The sequence below is a fragment of the Lissotriton vulgaris genome, chromosome 5 (assembly GCF_964263255.1).
Source record: "Lissotriton vulgaris chromosome 5, aLisVul1.2, whole genome shotgun sequence".
NCBI lineage: Eukaryota > Metazoa > Chordata > Amphibia > Caudata > Salamandridae > Lissotriton > Lissotriton vulgaris.
The window spans coordinates 1,195,448,841-1,195,472,202 of record NC_141693.1 but is presented as its reverse complement, the minus strand read 5'-3'; the positions used below and the strand labels follow the sequence as shown (position 1 = coordinate 1,195,472,202).

Here is a 23,362-nt window from a genome sequence, read left to right as displayed (position 1 = left end):
TGACAGCGGGGAGCAAATACAAATTGAGTGAACATGTTCCTGCACGTTACCTCGTTTCTTTGCTGGTTCTGGTTCGGTTTTGGCCGTCTTGTCTGCACCGTGGTTGAGTTGCTATTCTCCCTGTGAAAACAATGCAAACCCAGTATGAGAGAGAGGCAGCAAGGTCTAATCCGATAAATTACACATTTGATTTACCCCATCCCTGCTGGCTCACTGGAATCCCCAAAGCCTATGTTGCCAGTCACAGCCACTATGCGCACTATGTGCCTTTCACTTCTCTGAACCTTGCTGGGAGCTAACTCATGTTCATTTAGGGCCCCATGGGACTCAGGCAAGCCGTGAGTTGGTTACTGAGGGATTTCACACCAAAAGAGGGAAAAGCAGATGACAGAAGTGCCTAACTAATTAAAGGAAAATAATACATGTAACTTTTCTTTTCCTATCTGTTTCAGAGTGGGGATAAGTCCTTGCTTTCTGGGTCTGGTCCGTGTCTTCAAACAATAAAAGGTGATGTTGGGAACGCCTACAATAGTTCCAGTCCATAGTGATTTGGTCAACTGCACCAACCCAGACAGTAGGGAACCAAATGCAAATCAGCTTTGGGACAGCTCCAATAGGAACACTCTAGCCCAGCTACCAGGCCAAGTACCCTCTGTGCAGGAACACAAGACTGGTTTCAGCCTTCCTGACTCTCATCAGTGAGGTGCAGCTTGGATCCTATCTGAGCATACCCAAAGCCCTTGGGGTGTCACATGAACATAAGGTGGTCAGTGGAATGGTTGCATGCACCTAGTCCGAGTGTGTCCAAACTGAAGAATGCCTACTTGCAAATTATGAGTATTCCGCATTTCTTGAGCAGGAGCCCTTTAGGAGGGTGCAAACAAAAAGCCTCTTAACAGGATTTCTGCTTGATCCTGTTGTGTAGTTCCGAGGAATCCCCCAGGACCTGTGCGTTTTGGATGACCTAAACTGAGGGCTTGGTGTCCCGACCGCTTCAGGACACCCCCACAGGATATGTCAGCTGTTAGATCAGCTAGCTCGACAGTGCCACTACCACCCCCTGTATCCTACAGTGGTGTAGGTAGTTTCTGGCAACAACTGAACATGACAACCCAGATTCCTCAGGGATCGTGGAAAACAGTAGAGTACGTTTCGCTCAGACTCTCGTGCTTGTTTGCTCTCAGGAAATACACAGGATAGCGATTAGGATCTTTCAATAAGTATCTATTGGTCCAGCGACAGTCTTATGTTAAACATATGTGCTGCGACAATCAGGAGACAGAAGCATAGGAAAGAGATTGCTAGTACCAATATAGTAAATAGTAGGTACATTTCAACTATAGTCCTAATAAGATGAACATAAGCAGTTCAGATAAAAACGGTAGCACTTGCATATTCCTAAAAGGCGCCCTAAGTAATTCGCCTACGTTTACAGAACCTAGATCTGTATGTGTAGCATGTATATGCGTATATGTATCCAAGAATCCCCTAAGGAAGAACCATCCCCCTCTCCTGATGGTTTAGAACGAAGGACCCTGTCTCTGCTTCGAGGATGACTCCCGCAAGAGATGTCAGACCGCTGTGTGTCAAAGATTCAGCACGCAGGACCCCTTGTCAGTTTGGAGGGAATTCTCCTCTAATTTGCAGGTGGGAATAAGGGGTTTATATACTAAAGTGCAAAAACCACAGTTGATGGATAGAATGCAGAACAATGCAATACATTCCCCCCAGTACAGAGATCTGGGCATAAATCCATCGTTTTTTTGCACTCCACACCACCCCAGTTCAGACATGGCCATATGCAAATCAGTCTGACCCTGTGCCTCATGGGAACAGTCCAGCCCGGACTGCCAAGCCATGCCTTCCCTGGACCGGAAACAAGCTTCCGAGGACCGGTTTCTGGCATGCCAGCCGTCCTCAGCCCGGCTTGCTTGAATCCAGTGGTGTGGAGTGCATGGGACTCACGTCTGAGCATACCCATCCCACTCGGGGTGACAAATGCAAAAACCACAGTTGATGGACAGAATGCAGAACAATGTCATACATTCACCCCAGTACAGAGATCTGGGCCTAAATCCATCGTTTTTTTGCACTCCACACCACCCCAGTTCAGACATGGCCATATGCAAATCAGTCTGACCCTGTGCCTCATGGGAACAGTCCAGCCCGAACTGCCAAGCCATGCCTTCCCTGGACCGGAAACAAGCTTCCGAGGACCGGTTTCTGGCATTCCAGCCGTCCTCAGCCCGGCTTGCTTGAATCCAGTGGTGTGGAGTGCATAGGACTCACGTCTCAGCATACCCATCCCACTCGGGGTGACAAATGCAAAAACCACAGTTGATGGACAGAATGCAGAACAATGTCATACATTCACCCCAGTACAGAGATCTGGGCCTAAATCCATCGTTTTTTTGCACTCCACACCACCCCAGTTCAGACATGGCCATATGCAAATCAGTCTGACCCTGTGCCTCATGGGAACAGTCCAGCCCGAACTGCCAAGCCTTGCCTTTCCTGGACCAGAAACAAGCTTCCGAGGACAGGTTTCTGGCATTCCAGCCGTCCTCAGCCCGGCTTGCTTGAATCCAGTCGTGTGGAGTGCATGGGACTCACGTCTGAGCATACCCATCCCACTCGGAGTGACAAATGCAAAAACCACAGTTGATGGACAGAATGCAGAACAATGTCATACATTCACCCCAGTACAGAGATCTGGGCCTAAATCCATTGTTTTTTTGCACTCCACACCACTCCAATGTTCCAATCGTCATAGAGTGTACTTGGGGTAATGAATTAATTCAATGAAATTTTGAATACGTGTGGACTTTTCAAATGTGTGGTAGGACCAAATACCGACCAAAAACGCCCAGTTATGGCATCTATCTTCACTGAGCCCCACAAGCAATGACAGCACGAGTTTGTCTCCAAACCTGCCCTTATCTTCAACGTGTAGTGTGTTCACACTTACACATTATCAGGAGAATGATCTAAGCAATTGCTCACAGCCTAATATTAGCGCCCGTGCTCGCAACCCAGGCCGGTTACTTCAGCCCTTCATCGCGCACAGTACTCACCCACAAGATTGAAGTCCTTAGCATTGCACATATTAAGCGGACTCCCATTGGTTATCCGTCGGACGTACATATTTGTAACCAACGCCTCATGTTTTTGTGATCGTGAACATCGAGATTGAGAGAGTTGTATACCACTCTCAGCATCTACTTGTATTCAGAGCAAGATCAGTCAGGTCGGTTGCTGTGGATATCGCCACAATATACCGCCCCTGTTTACCTCCTCGCTTTAGAAGTAATTTTGCTCATAAAAACCCCTTACCTTCTGATATACTTTTGTGGCCCTCCTGATGAAGGCACTTCCAGTGCCGAAAAAACGCGCGTTGAGAACTTTCATCACCCAGCCACGCTATATCAGTCTTACTTCATAACTGTCTTTATTAATTATATGTATGTTGATGTATTATATGTATATTCTTATGTTCAATCAATGTTTTTCTGGATTAAGTGCCCACCAATCGTAACTTGCGGTGAATACGTTGTACCCGATGTATAATGCACCTATTTGTATTTTCTTTGGTCTTTCTTCGTCTTTATTATGCCCCAATTTTTAGATAAATTTAAATAAAGAAATAATTCTACATGGTTTAAATAGTTGTTTATCTTTTGCACTGAGTCTGGGTTATCCCCCACGTCATGCTAACAATAGATTAATGTAATTTGAATTGTAGTAACTGCCCAGGAATTTTTCTTCCACTGTGGTAGGACCAAATACATCATATTATTATTATTATTGAATATCTTTATTCGGCAACTTGATCACCATAAAAGAATACATATAAAATACATTTCCAATACACAATAAAATATTAAAATACAGTAAAAGAATAAGGTGCAACACAATCACCAATTTGCTACCAGCAGAAATGGCATCAGACCGTTGGGCCCCCCGACTGCAGTTTCAGTAAGCGGGATCGCGTCATCCATGCACTTCCCAAGAACTTTGCTACCCCACAAATCATAAAGGAAGATGATGAGTCCGTGGAGAGTACACGAAGAGCCTGTCTATGGCACCTCCACCCCAGTTCCCTGCAGACAGGTTTCAGCCAAAATTTCCACGCCCCTTTATAAGCTGGGCAGGCAAAAAATAGATGGGCCACAGACTCTGTTGGTGCTACACAGCCAGGGCATGAACGCAGGGGGGCACCAGAGTTTGACCACCTCACCATAAAGTCATGCACCGGAAGCGTCCCATATCGCAGTTTTAGGTATAGTGCGCGATCAAAGGGTTTAGTTATCAGGTCGAGGAAGGGCTCCAATTTCCTCACACATTTAAATAACAAAAATTGGTCCGTGAGTGAGCCCCGATCCGTGGCCCTCAACACATTACTCTGAACCCAGTCCCAGTATAACTTTTTGATCACATCCTTTGGTGGCGGCGATTGTGACTCCCAAGCATCTCTTAGCCCTAACTTAAGAACCAAGTCTTTCAATTTATTCAACCATCCAATTTTTTTCCCGTGTCCAGTAAAAGAAGATCGTCCAGCCCCTCAGCATATTTTGCAAGCTCTTCCGTTCTTCTTAAACGGGTCCAAAAGAGCAACGGGCGTAGCTTTACCAAGTCCTTAAATGCTCTTCTGCCCAGATCTAATCTCAGGGGAATTAGTGGGGTGGAAGCAGGAAGAGCCACCACCTTCCTTAGAAAATTATTTTCCGCTGTCGATAGATCTGATACATTTTCGAACCCCCAAAGTTCAGAGCCATATAATGCAGCTGGGAGAATCTGACCCTCGTATATGGCCATGGCCGGGGAGACAGGTTTACTACATGATTCACGGACTTCCCTCAGAATCACCCCCGATACTCTTTGATGACTGAGTAACATTTTGGCCAAGTGATCCTTCCAGGTCATTCGGCTGTTTATCCGGACACCAAGGTAGTCAAAAGACTCAACCAGCTCCAAAGGGACACCATTAAGCAGGAAATTATTTTTGAATCTTTTAGAGGGGGAGAGTGCCATCAATTTAGTTTTTGAGGTATTGATGGTTAAGCCTCGGGCGGTACAGAAGGAGCTAAACCGGTTCAAGAGTTTTTGTAGACCCACTGGGGATTTGGAGATTAATATGGTGTCATCGGCGAAGAGTAAAGTGGGGATTCTTTCCCCCGCCAGGGATGGGGCATCCGTCTCCTCCCTCTTCAGATGGTCCACCACTCCATTCACGAATAGGGAGAAGAGGGTCGGAGCCATAACACATCCCTGACGTACTCCTCTCCGCACAGGGATCCTCTCTGTCAATTGTCCCTGGGGTCCCCATCTAACCTTCGCGTAATTCCCCTCGTGGAGCTTTACGATAAGGTTCAGGAGACCACTTGGGAAACCCATATCTCCTAGAATCTCCCATAATTTTGCCCGGGGGACTAGGTCAAAAGCCGTCTTGAGATCTATGAAGGCCATATATAAACTGCCTTTCTTGATGGTAACTGCCTTCCAATAGATAACAAAAAAACGAAAGACCTGGTCCGTCGTGCCTACCTTTCTTCTGAACCCCGCCTGTAGGTGAGAGAGAATACTGGCCTCCTCCATCCAATCTCCTACTCTTGAGATGATGACCCTGCCGACCACTTTCTGAATTATGTCTATCAGACTAATAGGTCTGTAGTTCGCAGGGTCATCTCTTACCCCCTTCTTGAACACAGTTACTACCTCTGCCCCTTTCCAGGAGTCTGGCACCTGGTGACCCCTGGTGATCAAATTCATTATAGTAGCGATTAATTTAGCCCAAGCCTGCGGCTCCGCTATCAACAGGTCTCCAGGAATCCCGTCCTGTCCAGCTGCTTTCTTTGGGGTTAGGTGCCTGATCGCCATCACTACTTCCATGGTCGTAAATGGAGGATCGTCCACCCCCGAGAAAACTCCATCTCTCAAACTATCTGCCCCAGGGCTAGTTGTTTTCTCATTACCTCCATAAAGGGATGAGAAATGATCAAACCATTGCTGGCTGGTTATATGTGCAGCCAATGGTTGCGATTTCCTCTGCCTAGTTCTATTGATCAGGTCCCAGAAAAGGTTCAGGTTCCTACTACTTACAGCATTGGATAAGTCCTGCCAATGCTGTTCCTCCCACTCCCGCTTGGCCAATAATAATACATTTAGGTATTCCTTCCTGGCCGCTCTAACCAGCAAAGGATCCCCAGAAATCAGGGCTTTTGTCAGATTTTTCCTTTTGCCCTTACACAGGACTGTATACCAAGGTTTATTAGAAGAGGGGGGATTGACAGTATCCCTATTGCTTTTCCCTTTCGAGATGAAAAATTTGCCAACATGATCAATTGTAGCTTTATAGGCTGAGTCAAGGGAGGGGTATGGGACCCTGCTGATCTGATTTTCACCCACCCAATCTTCCAGATCAGAAGACAAGCCCTCAACCAATAATTTTATCGCCCCTAAATCTTCCTCCTTGAGTTTAGCCTTATCCCATTTTAATCTACGGTTGTTATTATAGGGGATAATCTCTTTAGATGTTTTTAAGGTGACATTCATCCTCCTATCTTTAAGGGTGCCCCAATAAAACTTGCAGCACAAGGGATTGTGATCGCTATCCTGGCTTGGGAGGACTTCCATGTCAATAAGCTCTGCCCAAAAATTAATATCCATTAGGATATAGTCAATTCGGGATGGCCCAGTAAGCCTATTAAAGGTCAATGCCCCTGCCTGGTCGGATATAGTCCTGCCATTGAGGGCTCTTAACTTGTGAACCCTGGTCAATGTATTGATTTGAATAGCCCTAGCCGACCACCTCCTAATGGGGGGCAAGGATAAACTTGGGATGGACCATTTTGAATCCTCCTCTTCAATGCCCAAGGGGTCATCTCCGAGGAGGGGTTCAAACGTGCAATTAAAATCACCCCCCACAATAATTTTTGCTGTTGAAGGGCAATTAGCTAAGGCGGAGTCCAGGGCTGTTAAAGTCAGAGAGGTAGAGTCCCCAGGTGTCCCTCTAGCATAGACATTGAAAATGTCAAGCCTACTACCCTCTAACTTTCCTCTGGAGGAGAGATGGAGTATATCATTACACTCCAAATTGTGGCGTGTGACCACCCAATCCAGTTCTACATTAATCCAGACCATGAGACCACCCGCTGGTCTACCCTTTCCCTTACTTACTGCTGACAGAAAATGGGTTGTATACCCTGATTTGTGTAATGGTGATAGGCTCCAAGTTTCCTGAAATAGGCAAACATCGAACCCCTCAATGAATGTATGCCACTCTGGAATGTCTAACGTCCTTTTTAGCCCCGCAATGTTCCAAGAAAGGAAATTTATTGCCCGCCGTCCATTAGGCACTATGGTGGACCCCCCCCATTTGCACCCTCCTTATCCACCCTGGTCTTACATCTCCCCCCCTCCTGTGCCGGGTGAATAGGTGTTACGAGGCAACCAACCATGCTAGTCATAGGCCCGTCAAAGGAAGGAACCTCTGTAATGTTATTAATACTAACAGTATGAGCTGGAAAAGAACTACCTTCCCCTATACCTATGCTACCACATGGTCTTGTTTGGGCCCCCCCACCCAGAAGTTCACTTGCCTCCCCCCCAGGCGCTGAACTTCAATCGCAATCTTCCAGCCCAGAAAGCTGGGAAAACCGATTGTAAATGTCCAGTGGGGTAAAAGGCCTCAAATGATTCATCCTGGTGCCATAGTTCATCGTATGTCTATAAGGGACAGTAGACCAGGCAGAAATCTGTTCAGGTACCAAGGAAAAGTGTTGCCCAAAATGGGTATAATTGTTATTGTAGGGCAAAGTAAGGGGTGGTCTATAAGAATGAGGTTTATTTGGATATCTAAATGGGGTGTCCTCTGGCCTAGGATAGAAGTATATTAGGGCCCGAGGAATGATGCAAGTTCCCCCGTTTCCTGGTGGCCAATTTAGGATATAATCAACGGCCCGAGGGTCTCTAAAATTGACCACCACTAGATCCCCCTCCATATTTTTAGTTCTACTCCCCAGCCAGTTAATCCGTCTAACATGGACTATATCTCCATCTATGTTGGGCGCTATCGGCCTATACGTCCTTAACCAATGAATAATTTTATTCTTAAGGTCAACATATCCCTCCTTCTTATTTTCTGCTAGCTGAGGGACCCCTGTTAGGACCACCACAAAGGGCACTGCTTCAGGGGGAATCTCCACTTGTGGCACCTTTTTGCGTGGTATTCTATTATTACTAGTTTCCCCTTGTACATCCTGGTTGTTGCTTGCCGGGACCTTAGGAATAGATTTATTTGAGGCGCCACCCGATTCAACTACTGGTGTCTTTACATGTTTAGGAGGCAGTGGGTTTTCGGAGGGAAGGTCAGCTCTACCCTGGGGCTGAATAGTTTGCTTGGCCGACTGAGCTGGGGCAGGTGGGTTCTTTTGGACAGAGGTAGGGGGGGGCCTTATCGGGGGTGTAGGATGCACCACCCCACTCCCCTGGGTTTTTGACAGAGTGGCCATACTAGTTATAGCTGCTTCCAATATGGTAAGTCTGATTTCCACCTTTTTGATAGACTCATTGATTGGTACAAGGAGAGATCTCAACAAAAACTCCAAGTTTCCTATCAATGTGGGGGGAGGTAAAGTATCAGCTGCTGTATCTCTAATATTACTGTCAGAAGCCACCACCTGCATGGCTACTTCAGGTAAAGTACAAATCAATGATGGTACTACTGCTGGTGTAGAATCCCGAACCTCTGCTGGGGTAATCTCAATTGAAATGGGGGTTTTTGCCCTTTTACCAAACTCAGTATGCGGGGTTTTTGCTTTACCTGGGGCCTCCCTAAGTTTTCTCCTTTTTTTACTAGGTGGTGGGCGATGAATCTGAGCCGCGGGTAGAGGCTTAAGTTTCTGTTTCCTAGGTTTAGGTGTTGCCCTAATGCGACTGGGACTAGGGGTAGGAGAAACTATTGTGATATTATCCACAGGCAGACAAGGTGTGGATACAAAATCACGGAACAATAGTGGGACGCCTTCTAGACTAGCATTGTCCTCACTCAAGTCTACTGAACCTCCTTCCCGGGTCATAACAAGCAAGGAGCTATCCGTGAGGGGTCTATGCTTCATGCTCTCAACAGAGCGACGGCGCTCTGCCCTACGCTCTGCTAGAATAGAGTCCTTTTCGCCCTCACTCTTCTTCTGAAAATAGTTCTCCAATGACCCATTGCGTAATCTACCTTTTTTTCCAGGGGTATCCTCCTCTGTCGTCATATCCGACGAAGCAGGTCAGGGGCCACTGGGCAGCAGATGTTAGGGAGGTGGCCCAGCCCGGCCTTCTCTGGCCTACGAGGGCCTTAGAGGGCCCGCCCTTGTCCCGGGCTTCTCCCGGCGAGCTCCCGCGCGCTCCCGCGCAGCGGTATTCACACGTTATTTTATGGCTGTTATGGTGATGGACGGGTTGTCGGGGGCGGGGAGGGAGAGCAGCCCAGGTGGAACGGGCGGGGTTAATGGGACTCCTGGGAAATGTAGTCCCAGCCCTCTTGCTCGCAGCCCTCAGCCCCTGTTTTACCCCAGCAGCAGCTAACAGCCCACAAAGGAGAGCGCCCCTCTGCGAAGCGGGACCCGCGCAGCGGGTTCCGCGAGGCGTTGGTGGAGATGCAAAGAGTCCACGGGCAATCCAAACAGCAAGGCAGGTTTGTCAAGGTGTCCCACGAAGTGCAGGGCAGGCCGGTATTTGATCACCCGGTCGTTGGGGGCGGGGCGGGGAGGGAGAGCAGCCCAGGTGGAACGGGCGGGGTTACTGGGACTCCTGGGAAATGTAGTCCCAGCCCTCTTGCTCGCAGCCCTCAGCCCCTGTTTTACCCCAGCAGCAGCTAACAGCCCACAAAGGAGAGCGCCCCTCTGCGAAGCGGGACCCGCGCAGCGGGTTCCGCGAGGCGTTGGTGGAGATGCAAAGAGTCCACGGGCAATCCAAACAGCAGGGCAGGTTTGTCAAGGTGTCCCACGAAGTGCAGGGCAGGCCGGTATTTGATCACCCGGTCGTTGGGGGCGGGGCGGGGAGGGAGAGCAGCCCAGGTGGAACGGGCGGGGTTACTGGGACTCCTGGGAAATGTAGTCCCAGCCCTCTTGCTCGCAGCCCTCAGCCACTGTTTTACCCCAGCAGCAGCTAACAGCCCACAAAGGAGAGCGCCCCTCTGCGAAGCGGGACCCGCGCAGCGGGTTCCGCGAGGCGTTGGTGGAGATGCAAAGAGTCCACGGGCAATCCAAACAGCAAGGCAGGTTTGTCAAGGTGTCCCACGAAGTGCAGGGCAGGCCGGTATTTGATCACCCGGTCGTTGGGGGCGGGCAGGGAGGGAGAGCAGCCCAGGTGGAACGGGCGGGGTTACTGGGACTCCTGGGAAATGTAGTCCCAGCCCTCTTGCTCGCAGCCCTCAGCCCCTGTTTTACCCCAGCAGCAGCTAACAGCCCACAAAGGAGAGCGCCCCTCTGCAAAGCGGGACCCGCGCAGCGGGTTCCGCGAGGCGTTGGTGGAGATGCAAAGAGTCCACGGGCAATCCAAACAGCAAGGCAGGTTTGTCAAGGTGTCCCACGAAGTGCAGGGCAGGCCGGTATTTGATTACCCGGTCGTTGGGGGCGGGGCGGGGAGGGAGAGCAGCCCAGGTGGAACGGGCGGGGTTACTGGGACTCCTGGGAAATGTAGTCCCAGCCCTCTTGCTCGCAGCCCTCAGCCCCTGTTTTACCCCAGCAGCAGCTAACAGCCCACAAAGGAGAGCGCCCCTCTGCGAAGCGGGACCCGCGCAGCGGGTTCCGCGAGGCGTTGGTGGAGATGCAAAGAGTCCACGGGCAATCCAAACAGCAAGGCAGGTTTGTCAAGGTGTCCCACGAAGTGCAGGGCAGGCCGGTATTTGATCACCCGGTCGTTGGGGGCGGGGAGGGAGAGCAGCCCAGGTGGAACGGGCGGGGTTACTGGGACTCCTGGGAAATGTAGTCCCAGCCCTCTTGCTCGCAGCCCTCAGCCCCTGTTTTACCCCAGCAGCAGCTAACAGCCCACAAAGGAGAGCGCCCCTCTGCGAAGCGGGACCCGCGCAGCGGGTTCCGCGAGGCGTTGGTGGAGATGCAAAGAGTCCACGGGCAATCCAAACAGCAAGGCAGGTTTGAAACTCTATCCCAAGCTATACCATCCGGTACTGGAACTGCTGAAATGTTCACTAGGGACAAGTCTCTCAGTTCACGGTGTGATGACGTATCGGGTTTCGAGACCAAGTTCACAGGTTGTACTGCAGAGCGTCGTGGGAGATAATGTAAATTCAGTAGTAGGAAAAAGACAGTCACTATACCAATTCAAATGAACAGGATCCCTAATGCAAACCAAAGATGCAACCAAGGGGACACAAAGTAAGTCTTTTTCAGCCAGAGATAGAATTGTCAAAATGTTTCTTTTTTGAAAATGGGTGTCATTCGCTCAGGTTCACTTGGATCTGAAGAAAAGTCATCAAAGTTGATGAGGTAGCCAGACGCAGTTCAATCTATCTTTGGTAGCTCAGCAGTGTTTGTAGAACTGGCAGTTGCTTTTTGTGAAGGCACATTGATGTATAGTTCATTATGGGCCGAATTGCAATTTGCATTTCATTTTTATTTGGATGTTTTTCAACTTTAACTGGTGTAATTCACACTCCCTTGTGGTATACGCCTGCATCTTGCGCAGAGGAGTCTTGAAACGTTATTAGTATTTCCATCTGAACTTCCTGTATAGTGGCTACCCAGGACCCCACACGTCCTAAGGTTGAGAATCGCCCACATAATGTGGTTTGATCAGATCAATGGAGACAAATCTTTTTCTTTTTTTGCCGGCAAGAGGTAGAAAAAGTACTATTCCTGTTCCTTGAACTGCCAGAACAGGTACATTTGTTCGGTAGGATGGCCCAAACTCCTTCTTGTCTACAATATTTTCTCTGGCCAGGTCCCCAACCTTTGGGACCCAGTCTTGACGGAACCGGTTTCACTTCCCCAGTGGCAGTGCGTTTGACTTGGAAATTGCTTTGTAACGGCCGGAATTGATTGAGTTCCTATAAAACAGCCAAACGATCATTCAATTCGAATGGTTTTACATCCACCACTGTGTTGGCACAATCACGGTCAGGTACCCACATTCTTGTCCCAAACAGGATCTCATAGGGGGTACCTCTTCCCAAGGAATTTCTTTGCATATTGTTTAGCGCCCTCTGGACCCCATTTAGGTGACTGACCAAACTACTGCCCGCACATAATACCCTTGCTGTTAAGGATTGCTTTAGGTCCCTGTTTTTCCTCTCCACCACCGAATTTCCCTTGGGATGGTAGGGGGAGGTGTACTGCAAGGCCAAGCCCATACTTTCCATGGCTTCCTTGTAAGCCTGAGAGTTAAACGTAGAGCTGCAGTCGGAATGTAACATGCTAATTGCGTATGTCCCAATGAAGACTCGCAAATCCTTTATAACAGTTTGAGCATCAGCTGAGCGCTGAGGCCAAACCCATAGCAATCTAGAGCATGAATCTACTGCCACCATGATGTACTTGTAAGCCCCGTTTGAATTTAAGGGGCTGCAGTGATCCAAATAGACACATGCGAGAGTTCTGTCTGAAATGAGTAATGGTGTTTGTGGGGGTTGTGCTACGGTAGAACTTTTCATCTGGTGACAGATGTCAGACTGTAAGACATAAGCCTTTGTTTGTTTAGACAAACTTGGCCACAAGAATTGCTGCTTTAGTAATGAAACTGTTGCAGTGACTCCAGCGTGTGCAGAGCCCAGACCCTCATGTGCAGCTAGTATTAAACCTAATCTGCGATACATGTTCGGTATAACTCTATCCCCCACTCCTCGAATTTGAGCATACGGTGTGTTTTGCCTATCTAATGTATAGGAATATTTGAGTGGAAAGTCCTTCGGAACAGCATAGCCTTTCTTTGAGGTGTGTACAGCTAACAGTATGTCTCTGTCTATCCTTGTGCTAGAACAAGTGATTGCAGCAATAGCAGCAGTTCGCACTGTCGCCTTGGTGGCTTCATCAGTCAGTGAATTCCCGTCACCGTGTTTGCCAACACGCTGATGACTCAAGGTGTGAAAAACATGAGCCCGTGGCAGGCATGTTTTCAGCTTTGCCACTTGTTCCCATAACAATTTATGTTTAATTGGGCAACTCTTGGAAACTCTAAACCCATTCTGACCCCAGTAATGAAGATATTCATTGTAAGACTGCACACAGTAGAACGAATTACACACTATCAGTGTGGGGAATTCCTGAACCGTATTTTGTAGTGCTAGTATCTGGGCTTTCAGCTCTGTCAACTGTCCTGGACAATCTCCTAGAGATTGCGTAGTCAATTCAATCAATTCAATTTCAATCTTTATTTGATCAGGTTAAAATGATCATAAAAGTACAGATAAATACATAATCATAAAATATAAGAACAGCAAATATTTCATCATAGATTCTAGAATAAATACCCTATTACAATAAAATCATTTTGTAGGCTAAAAAAAACTATACAATGAAGTTGTCACATGACAAGCTCAGGGCTCTTGGCGCCCCCTCCTTCCTCTTTCTCATACAGGCCCATAAGAATGTAGTTACCGAATAGCAAATCAGGGGATCAGGTAACGATTTTAAGAAATATAATGTCACCCGGCATTGGTTAAAATTCCCTTGCTTTAAGATTGGTTTAAGGTAGTCATTCTTTTCTTTGTCGTAGAGCCTGCAAAATAGAACTAAGTGCAATTCAGTTTGTGGTGAGAGGTTATAACATGGACACACACTTAAATCCAAGTGGTTATATGTTTTTTCTGGATAACCTAACATCAGCGGGATCATGTTCATGCGGAACCTCAATAATATAAATATATGTTGCGGCCTGGTGACATTTACTAAATAGGAGTACCCCCTCTATTAATGTAGGGATTTAGCAGTATATGCAGACAGAGTGTTTCTCTCTATGGTATTCCTTTTGTTTATATTCAGACATCAGTGAGAACATGTTAGTGACCTTTTGTTTGGAAACCTTTCTACAAGCCAGTGGGTCCTTAACAGGTCAGGCAGACCAACGCAACCAACACCAAGGAACTGTTCAACGTCATTCAGCAGTTCACTAAACCCCCCAGCAAAGCCACAGACATCACTCCATCCCAGGAACTCTGCGACACACTCAGCTCATACTTCCTTCTGAAGATCAAGGCCCTCCAGATAAACTTCAGCGAACAGACACAGGACACTACCTCTCCGCCTTACGCCGCTGATAAGCCAACAATCATGACCTGCAATCCTGCCACCGTTGAACACATCACCGCGACCATGAAGAAAACCCACTCCGATGCCCCAACGGACTCCTGACCACCGCACATATTCCACATGGCCGCCGCCGCCATCACACCCGAACTTAGACTGACCATCAACGCATCCTTCATGTCCGACATCTTCCCAGAAGACTGGAAGCAGGCAGAGTTTAAACCACTCCTCAAGAAACCCACGCCGACCCTACTGACCTGAAAAACTACCGGCCCATCTCTCTCGTCCCTTTCGCGGTCAAGGTCACCGAGAGACTCGTGAACGCCCAGCTGGCCACCTTCATCGAAGAGCATTCCATCCTTGACGCCTCCCTGTCTGGATTCCGCAGCAACCACAGCACAAGACCGCCCTTCTCGCCGCCACTGACGACATCCGCATGCTACTCAACCAGGATCACACCGTGGCCCTCATCCTTCTAGACCTCTCTGCAGCCTTCAACACCGTCTCCCACTGCACACTCACAGCCAGACTTCACGACACGGGATACAAGGAGCCACCCTCAACTGGATCCATTCCTTTCTCGCTGGCAGTACCCAGAGGATCAGACTCCTTCCCTTCATCTCCAAACCCACCGATATCGACTGTGAAGTACCCCAGGGTTCTTCTCTCAGCCCCACGATCTTCTACATCTACATAGTCCCTCTCGCCCCAATCATAAGACAGCATGGGCTCAGCATTGTATCCTATGCCAATGACACCCAGCTCATCCTCTCACTCACAAAGAAACCCAAAGACACCAGACTCTGCTTCCAGGAAGGAATGAAGAATGTGGCAGCCTGGATGAAAGATAGCTGTCTGAAGCTGAACTCAGAGAAGACCGAGTTCCTCATCTTCGGACACTGCACGTCCGCCTGGGACACCACCTGGTGGCCCTCTGCCCTCGGGAATCCAACCATCCCTACGGGACCACGCGCAAAACCTCAGCATCATCCTTGACTCCTCCCTCTCCATGAATCGCCAGATCAACACCATCACTTCCACCAGCTTCAACTGTCTAGGCATCCTCAGCAAGACCCTTAAATGCCCCCCCCCCCAGAAATACCGTCACCCATCGCTCATAACCAGCAGATTGGACTACGGCAACGCCTTATATGCCGGAATCAACTGAACTCCACTACACAGACGATCCAGAACGCCGCCGCCAGAGTCATCCTCCGGACTCCATGCCACGAACACATGACCCAACACCTGCAAGAGCTCAACTGGCTCCCCGTCGAGAAGAGGGTCACCTTCAAACTCCTGACCCACGCCTACAAATCCCTCAACAACATCGGACCCAAATACCTCAACAAGAGAGTTTCCTTCCACGTGCCCAAAAGGAACCTCAGCTCTGCTGACCTCGCCCTGGCAGAAGTCCCCCGCATCCACAGAACAAGAACAGGTGGGAGAGCCTTCTCCTACATCGCAGCCAAGACCTGGAAGGCGCTCCCCGTGCACATCAGACACTCCCCAACCCTGCAAACCTTTCGGAAGGACCTCACGACCTGGTTCTTCGACTGATCCGATACTGCGACTGATCCGGAGCTGACCCCACCCCTAGCGCCTTGAGACCCTCACGGGTGAGTAGTGTGCTTTACAAACCCCTGATTGATTGATTGATTGATTGATTGAATCTCCTTTAGTGCATACTCCACATAGCTGAGCCACCTAGACATCTTCCACTTGTCCTTGCTTAAGCAACACTTTATTACTGTTTGTGTAAGAGTCACTGTATCTCTCCGCCAGATTGAGTGCCATAGAAGGATTAGAGTAAGTTGTATTGAGTCTGAGATGTAGGGCAAACCCAATTCCAAATGTAATATATAATTTGAGAAGGAAAGAGGGAGGCCCACTAAGGATTTGAAGAAGTTATTCTCGGTGGTATGGGGTGATGTTGGCGCTACCATACCCCACACACCGGCCCCATAAGTTGCTGCTGCCTTTACTTTAGCCTGGTAGATATTTTTTATTGGTAGTAAAGGTCTTGCGCCAAGTTTTTGTGCGAAATATTTAACAGCCGAGATACCTCTCTCCATTACCAGCTTCCTTTCTTCCACCAATTTTGAGCATGATAGGTCTTTATCAATGAGAACCCCCAAATAGGGAAAGAAGTCCACCAACTCTATTCTTTCAGTGTCTGCATGCAGATACACCATTTTATCTCATTTTTTGGCCCAGCTATTATTACAAAGGATTTAGTTTGATTTACCTTCAATTGCAATGAATCCATTAAGGAGGCATATGCAGATATCAGGCGTTGTAGGCCAAGCCCTGTTCTGGTGATTAACACCGCGTGTTCCACGTTGCTTCCTCAACTCCATTTGTATATATATGGAGAAGAAAATGGGGTAAGGATGCAGCCTTGCCTTACTCCCCTGCAAATTTAAATGGGCGCGTACAGTCTCCATTCTTAGTATAACGGACTGATGCCGCGGCGTTTAGATACAGCTGTCTAATGAAGTTTAGTATGGCTTGGTCAACCCCTATCGTCTCCATTATATTCCGTTGCTTTGCATAGACCACACAGTCGAACGCAGCCGTCAGTTCCATGAATGCCATGCAGATCTTTTCGCCCTTCATTCTGGTGTATTTTTCTATGGTCAGTGCTAGATTCAGGCACTGATGCACAGTACCCCTTCCTGCTGGAAACTATATTGGGCCTGGATTAAGGTGTTATTTTCCTTAGCCCACACCTCTAACTTAGAGAGGAGGAGGTGGCCCAAGAGCTTCGAAGTTGTATCCAGCAGGGAAATTGGTCTGTAATTCTTTGGGTTGGCCCTATCTCCTTTTCTATAGATTGGGACAATGACACCCGTTGACTATGAGGGGTGGGACCTACCAGGGCTATACTATTCAGGGCATTTGTTAAAACTGGTACCCATAAATCTGGGTTATCCTGGAAGAAATCAATGGGTATGCCGTCCGGACCTGGGTCCTTTCCCATACCACATGATTCCAGCCCTATTTTGACTTCAGAAAGTGTAAAAGAAAGAGGCGCATGGGACTTTGGCTCCAAGGACACAGAGGGAATTGGGGGGTGAGGATTAGGGGCAAAAATGTTCTCAAAGTGGGAAACCCATGCTTCCTCATCTACATTTGTATCTATTGTGGGATCACTGGAATTTTTAAAATGTGGTGGGTTTACAAGCTTCCACAAATCACGGCTGCTTTCCATTCTGGCTGCATTGTCAGGGTCTGCCCATAGGTCCTCCTTGATAGCTTTTTCTCTATTTACTCATGCCAGTTTATATGAGGCCCGCAATATTTTTTTTATTTATATTATTGCTGCTCAAGATATGCAGCCCTTTAAAGTGTAACCATTACATCATAAATAAAACATTCTACAGGACATGGACAAGTGTCCTAGCAACCAGTAAACATCCTCTTAGAGCTGCGAAGGAAAGGACTTGAGACTCAAAATCTTCCAACGTCCACTTAAAAGGTTCATAAAGAAGTCGAATCTGAAAAGGAAAAAACACAAGGAATAACACTTGCTCCGGAAGGGAGAAATATCAAATGCAAAGACATATTAAACAAATTTTAAGAATATAGTAAGTAAAACATCCACCAGGGAGTGGTGGGAGGGATAATGTCAGCCTCCGTTGTCTTTAATGAAATCAAGATTCTCTCTGCATGCTAATTGGAGAATCGACATTTCATTACAAGACCGGAGGCTACATTATGCAAGTTCAAAGCTTCTTAAAGCAACATTACTCACATGTTCGACAGGTTTAAGGTAAAATTTAACAAAAGTTGATGCATTAGACCAATCTGCTGCTTTCAGGATATCAGAAAGGGATCCCCCACCCCAAAATACCTTGCTTGCCATAGCGCCACGAGAGGAGTGTGCGCCGAATTTTGATAAATCTACTCCAGCTTCAAACATGACAGTTCTTACCCACCTGGCAATTGTCGCGGAAGAGACCGCCTTATAAGGTTTGATAAAAGAAATTAACAATTGATTTTCATTACAAGGTCTAAAAGTACTCATTTTCTGATCATACGCTTTCATGCAATTTACAACACACAGTTTTGGAGAATCTAAAAAATAAGGGTAAAATATGTTTTCAGACATGGTCTTGGTTCTTTTCCAAATCTCGAATAATACTCCATCAGGAGAGTAAAACCTGTTACAAATTTCTAAAGCCTTAACATCAGATACTCTCCTGAAGGAGATTAAACAAAGTAAGGTAGCTAGTTTAATCGACAATTGTTTTCTTGTAAGGAGACAATTGTCCGGCCAAGATGAAAAAAGATTGAAAATAACATTAACATTCCACAAGGAACTATATCTGGGCCTAGGAGGACGTTTAAGTCTTATACCTTTCATTACTCTACGAATCAAAGGATCGGTACCAATAGAAAAGTCGTTCAGTAAGGAGTGACCTGCAGAAATTGCCGACCTATAGCAGTTGACTGTTCTATAACAAAGGTTTGAATTAAAAAGGTCCGCTAAAAAATTAGCAACATCTACTACAGGTGCTTCCACGGGATCCAAATTCCGTTCCATGCACCAACCACACCATCTTTTCCAAGCACTGGTATATTTTCTCCTCGTTCCGGGTGCCATGATTCATCCAAAAGGTTCTTAGCTTGCCCTGAAAGGCCTGAGTATCTCGTAGAACCCCTGAAATCTTCCAAACAAGAAGGTTCATGTTTCCTTCTAAGAGAAGAGGATGAAAATCCCCTTCTAGACCCAGAAGGAGATCCAAGTTCCCTGGGATAAAACGGGGAATTTCCATGGTCAATTCCATCACACTCGGAAACCAGACCTGGGAGTTCCAAAATGGAGTAACTAGGACAATTCGGGACTGTTCTGAACGAACCTTCAGTAAGACTCTCTGGATTAGGGAGAAAGGGGGGAAGGCATAACAATTGAGATTGTTCCACGGTTGGAGAAGAGCGTCCACTGCCAAGGCAAATGGGTCTGGTCTCCAGCTGAAGTAGCGATCTATTTGGAAGGAGAGTCTGCTGGCAAATAGGTCTACTTCGAAAGGACCCCATAGGTCTTGAATTTTCTTGAAAATCAGAGGATTCAACTTCCAATCGCTTGCGTCTCTGAGGAATCTCGAGTTCCAATCCGCCCTGGTATTTAGGTGGCCCGGAAGGAATTCTGCTCTCAGTGTAATTTTCTGGTCCCAGCAGAAGTACCAAATTTTCTTGGCCAGATCTGCTAGAAGAACAGACTTCGCTCCTCCTAAACGATTGATGTAGGAGACGGCTGTGAAGTTGTCTAATTTGATTAAGACTACGCTGTTCATCAAAATTGATTTGAAACTCATAAGAGCATTCAAACTCGCCATCATCTCTAAACAGTTTATGTGTAGAAATAGTTCCTCCTGGGACCATTTCCCACCAGTTTCCAAGTCTCCCAATCTGGCACCCCAGCCGGAATTGCTTGCATCGGATTCTAAGATATGGTCCGGCGTATTCCCGAATATGGCTTTCCCGTTCCAACTGTCTAGGTTGTTCCGCCACCAAAGGAGGTCGGACCGAGCTTCTGGAGATAAGGGAATGTGGTCTGAATACCAAAGGCCTTTCCTCAGGCCCGTGGATTGCAACCTCTGAAGAGCTCTGTAGTGAAGCGGTCCTTTTTTTTTTTTTTTTTTTTTTAGTTCCCTCAAGGTGACCAAATCTTTCGATAAAACATAAGAGACTTCTTTCTTTATTTTTGTCAGTTTCTTCGGGGGAAGTTGGAGTTGGGCTAAGGACGTGTTCACTTGAAAACCTAGAAATTCTAGATCTTGAGAAGGAGTCATGACGGATTTTTCTACATTGATAATGAAGCCTAAGGACTCCAGGAGGTCTACAGTCCATCTCATGTGGAGAAGAAGTTCTTCTTGACTCTGGGACATCAATAGAATATCGTCCAGATATATAATCAAACGAACTCCTCTTCTCCTTAGAGATGCAACGACCGGTCTTAGAATCTTGGTGAAACACCAAGGGGCCGAAGAAAGGCCGAAAGGAAGGCATCGAAACTGGTAGGTTACGCCTTTCCATAAAAACCTCAGATATTTTTGGGAGTCGATATCCATAGGGACAGTAAAGTAAGCGTCTTTCAGGTCTAGCTTGATGAGCCAATCTTTCTTTTGAAGAATATCTCTCAAAAGGTGGATACCTTCCATCTTGAAATGCCTGTATACGAGGAAGGAATTCAAATGTCTGAGATTTATTACGGGGCGCCAACCTTTGTCTTTTTTCTTCACAAGGAAAATTGTGCTTACAAAGCCGGGGCCCGGGTTGGATACAATGAAAATTGCCCCTTTTTCCAACATCTGGCGAATCTCCTCGTCTACTAGGGGTGACTGATCTCGGTTTAGAACTAGTTCCCTGGGGGGTGAGGTCTGGAGAGGGATGCTCAAGATATGCAGCCCTTTAAAGTGTAACCATTACATCATAAATAAAACATTCTACAGGACATGGACAAGTGTCCTAGCAACCAGTAAACATCCTCTTTTATTCGCTGCTCACGCAAAGATAAGTACTGCTTCTTCCTTTCTCCCCCTCTAGGGGTACTTTATATGTATGTATTGGATACTTTTTTGATTAACTTAACCATGAATATTGTTTTTAACCAACTTGCCTTACAGACTGACCTGTTTTAGGTAGGTAACAGTCTTTATTTACCTATTTTTTAACCGATTTATAATGTTTGTACCGTCTACCCTTCCAATTTATGGTCGGGTCGCTTACCTATCGTCTCACGTCTTTATATAAAAAATTGCCCTCGTCGGCTTATTGTCATCAGTTACTCCTTCTCGGTGAGCGCCTCCCGCCTCGCGGGTTCCGGGGGGGGGGGGAGGCGTTAGCAGCGCATTTAGAATAAAGCGCTTACCTGAGGAGTCCGAGGCCATTCTCCGGTGCTCGATAGAAGACCGAAACCTCTTCCGCTTCCGCTATGCGCTCCCTTCTTGTGACCCGCTCACCAAAATGAGCGGCTCAGTGACAAGTAATGCGGAAATTTGGGCCGAGGCGAAAGGCTCGTCTCTAGGTTTTTCTCCGCGGCTCGCGCTGTGCGTTTCCATGCCAACGCACTACGCAGGGCGACTTTGCGGTCATATAACGGTCGTCCTTTTTCCTGCCTACGCGGACTCTGGGGAATTAACTCTCAATACTTCAGAAATAGCCTAATTACTAAAAAGAGAGCCCCTTGAGGTACACTTTAATTATACCTTTAAAAAAAAAAAAAAAAAAAAACGCTAGATGGCTGAGAGGTCCAACGAAGCCTGTGAGGCCCCTCTTACTGAAAACTCCCTTATGAGTCTTTTTAAGACCCAGCTGAAATCCTCCCTAAAGGAGGCAGTTGAGGCAGCATTAGCTAAAAGAAAGAGGGATACTCCTCGTGAGGACTCGATCTCCTCAGATGAGGAAGACCCTCTTCCCGCCAGGGGCGGAAAGGCTATAAAGAAATCTAAACACCTCGAGAATAATGGTAACCCACGTGACACAAATGAGCAGGGTGTCCCAAGCGGCACAAACAGACCTAGCGTCCTCAATGGCGCAAAAAATACAGGTGTCCTTCGCGGCACGATTAGACATGGTGTCCCTTGCGGCACAAAAGACGTCATCCTTTGTGATGATGACGATGATGAATATATGTCTCCTGACGACGATTTTGATGCTGACGAATACATCTTTGATCCGTCAGAAAAACTTAACGATCTATTGGGTGATGATTTGACTCAACCCTCCACCTCATACTCTATTAAAGACCCCTCTGGGGCGGAGATGTTCAACCCTTCGAATATTACTCACCCTAGGGGTTCCGACTGGTGGCCCCTTGACCACGTAGCTAAATTTATTAAGCTTTGGATCAGGAAACCCCTTGAAAGGGACTCACGAAACCTAATGAAATCGGAATGTCCTAGACCATTCCTCGACAACAAAGCGAGTTTGACACCTATCCTAGATCCTGAGTTACTTACCTTTCTGTTTAAGACCGGAAGAGACCCTCGCAAGGGTGTCGAACGTTGTCTTAAACAGTGTCAGGAAAAATTGCTAGACACCTTAGGCCCTCTGGCGAGAATCCTAGACCTTGCAGAGGAATCCTCTATTAATGGCACTCCGGTTGACACCGAACTCTTGAGGGGTTGGAGCCAACGTGCCTTATGCCTCCTAGGAAATGCCAACGCTAGCCTCACGTCCGAGAGACGTAGAGGAATCCTGATTAGGATGAACCCCAAGTTGGGGGACCTAGCCAATAAGGACGTAGAGGGAGACCCTAATGGACTCCTCTTCGGAGACTCATTTATCAAAGTTCTTGGTAAATACGTATCTACCTTCTCTGCTTTTAGCAGAGCTCAGAGTAACATGAGAAGGATGTTTGGGGGCAGGCAAATTTTTGGAAGGGCTGACAGAGGAGGGCCAGCTGTCAGCCGAGGCTTTAACAGGTCCTTCTACAACCAGAACCAGCGTGGAAGATACTTTAGAGGAAACAACTCCTTCTTCCCTCAGAGAGGACGCAACTACCGCAATCGTGGAGGTGGAAACAACCGGGCCAAGTTCCAAGGAAAGCCATATTCGGGAATACGCCGGACCATATCTTAGAATCCGATGCAAGCAATTCCGGCTGGGGTGCCAGATTGGGAGACTTGGAAACTGGTGGGAAATGGTCCCAGGAGGAACTATTTCTACACATAAACTGTTTAGAGATGATGGCGAGTTTGAATGCTCTTATGAGTTTCAAATCAATTTTGATGAACAGCGTAGTCTTAATCAAATTAGACAACTTCACAGCCGTCTCCTACATCAATCGTTTAGGAGGAGCGAAGTCTGTTCTTCTAGCAGATCTGGCCAAGAAAATTTGGTACTTCTGCTGGGACCAGAAAATTACACTGAGAGCAGAATTCCTTCCGGGCCACCTAAATACCAGGGCGGATTGGAACTCGAGATTCCTCAGAGACGCAAGCGATTGGAAGTTGAATCCTCTGATTTTCAAGAAAATTCAAGACCTATGGGGTCCTTTCGAAGTAGACCTATTTGCCAGCAGACTCTCCTTCCAAATAGATCGCTACTTCAGCTGGAGACCAGACCCATTTGCCTTGGCAGTGGACGCTCTTCTCCAACCGTGG

At 47.3% G+C, this 23,362-nt stretch overlaps 1 protein-coding gene across 1 annotated transcript in view; it reads right to left on the bottom strand.

The window, feature by feature from the left end:
• LOC147712256 (disintegrin and metalloproteinase domain-containing protein 9-like) overlaps positions 1-23,362 on the bottom strand; it is a 1,115,055-nt gene that overhangs the window by 46,600 nt on the left and 1,045,093 nt on the right. The window contains exon 20 of the mRNA XM_086922984.1: positions 51-120. Coding sequence (XP_086779110.1) covers positions 51-120 — 70 coding nt within the window. The remainder of the gene's footprint in view (positions 1-50; positions 121-23,362) is intronic.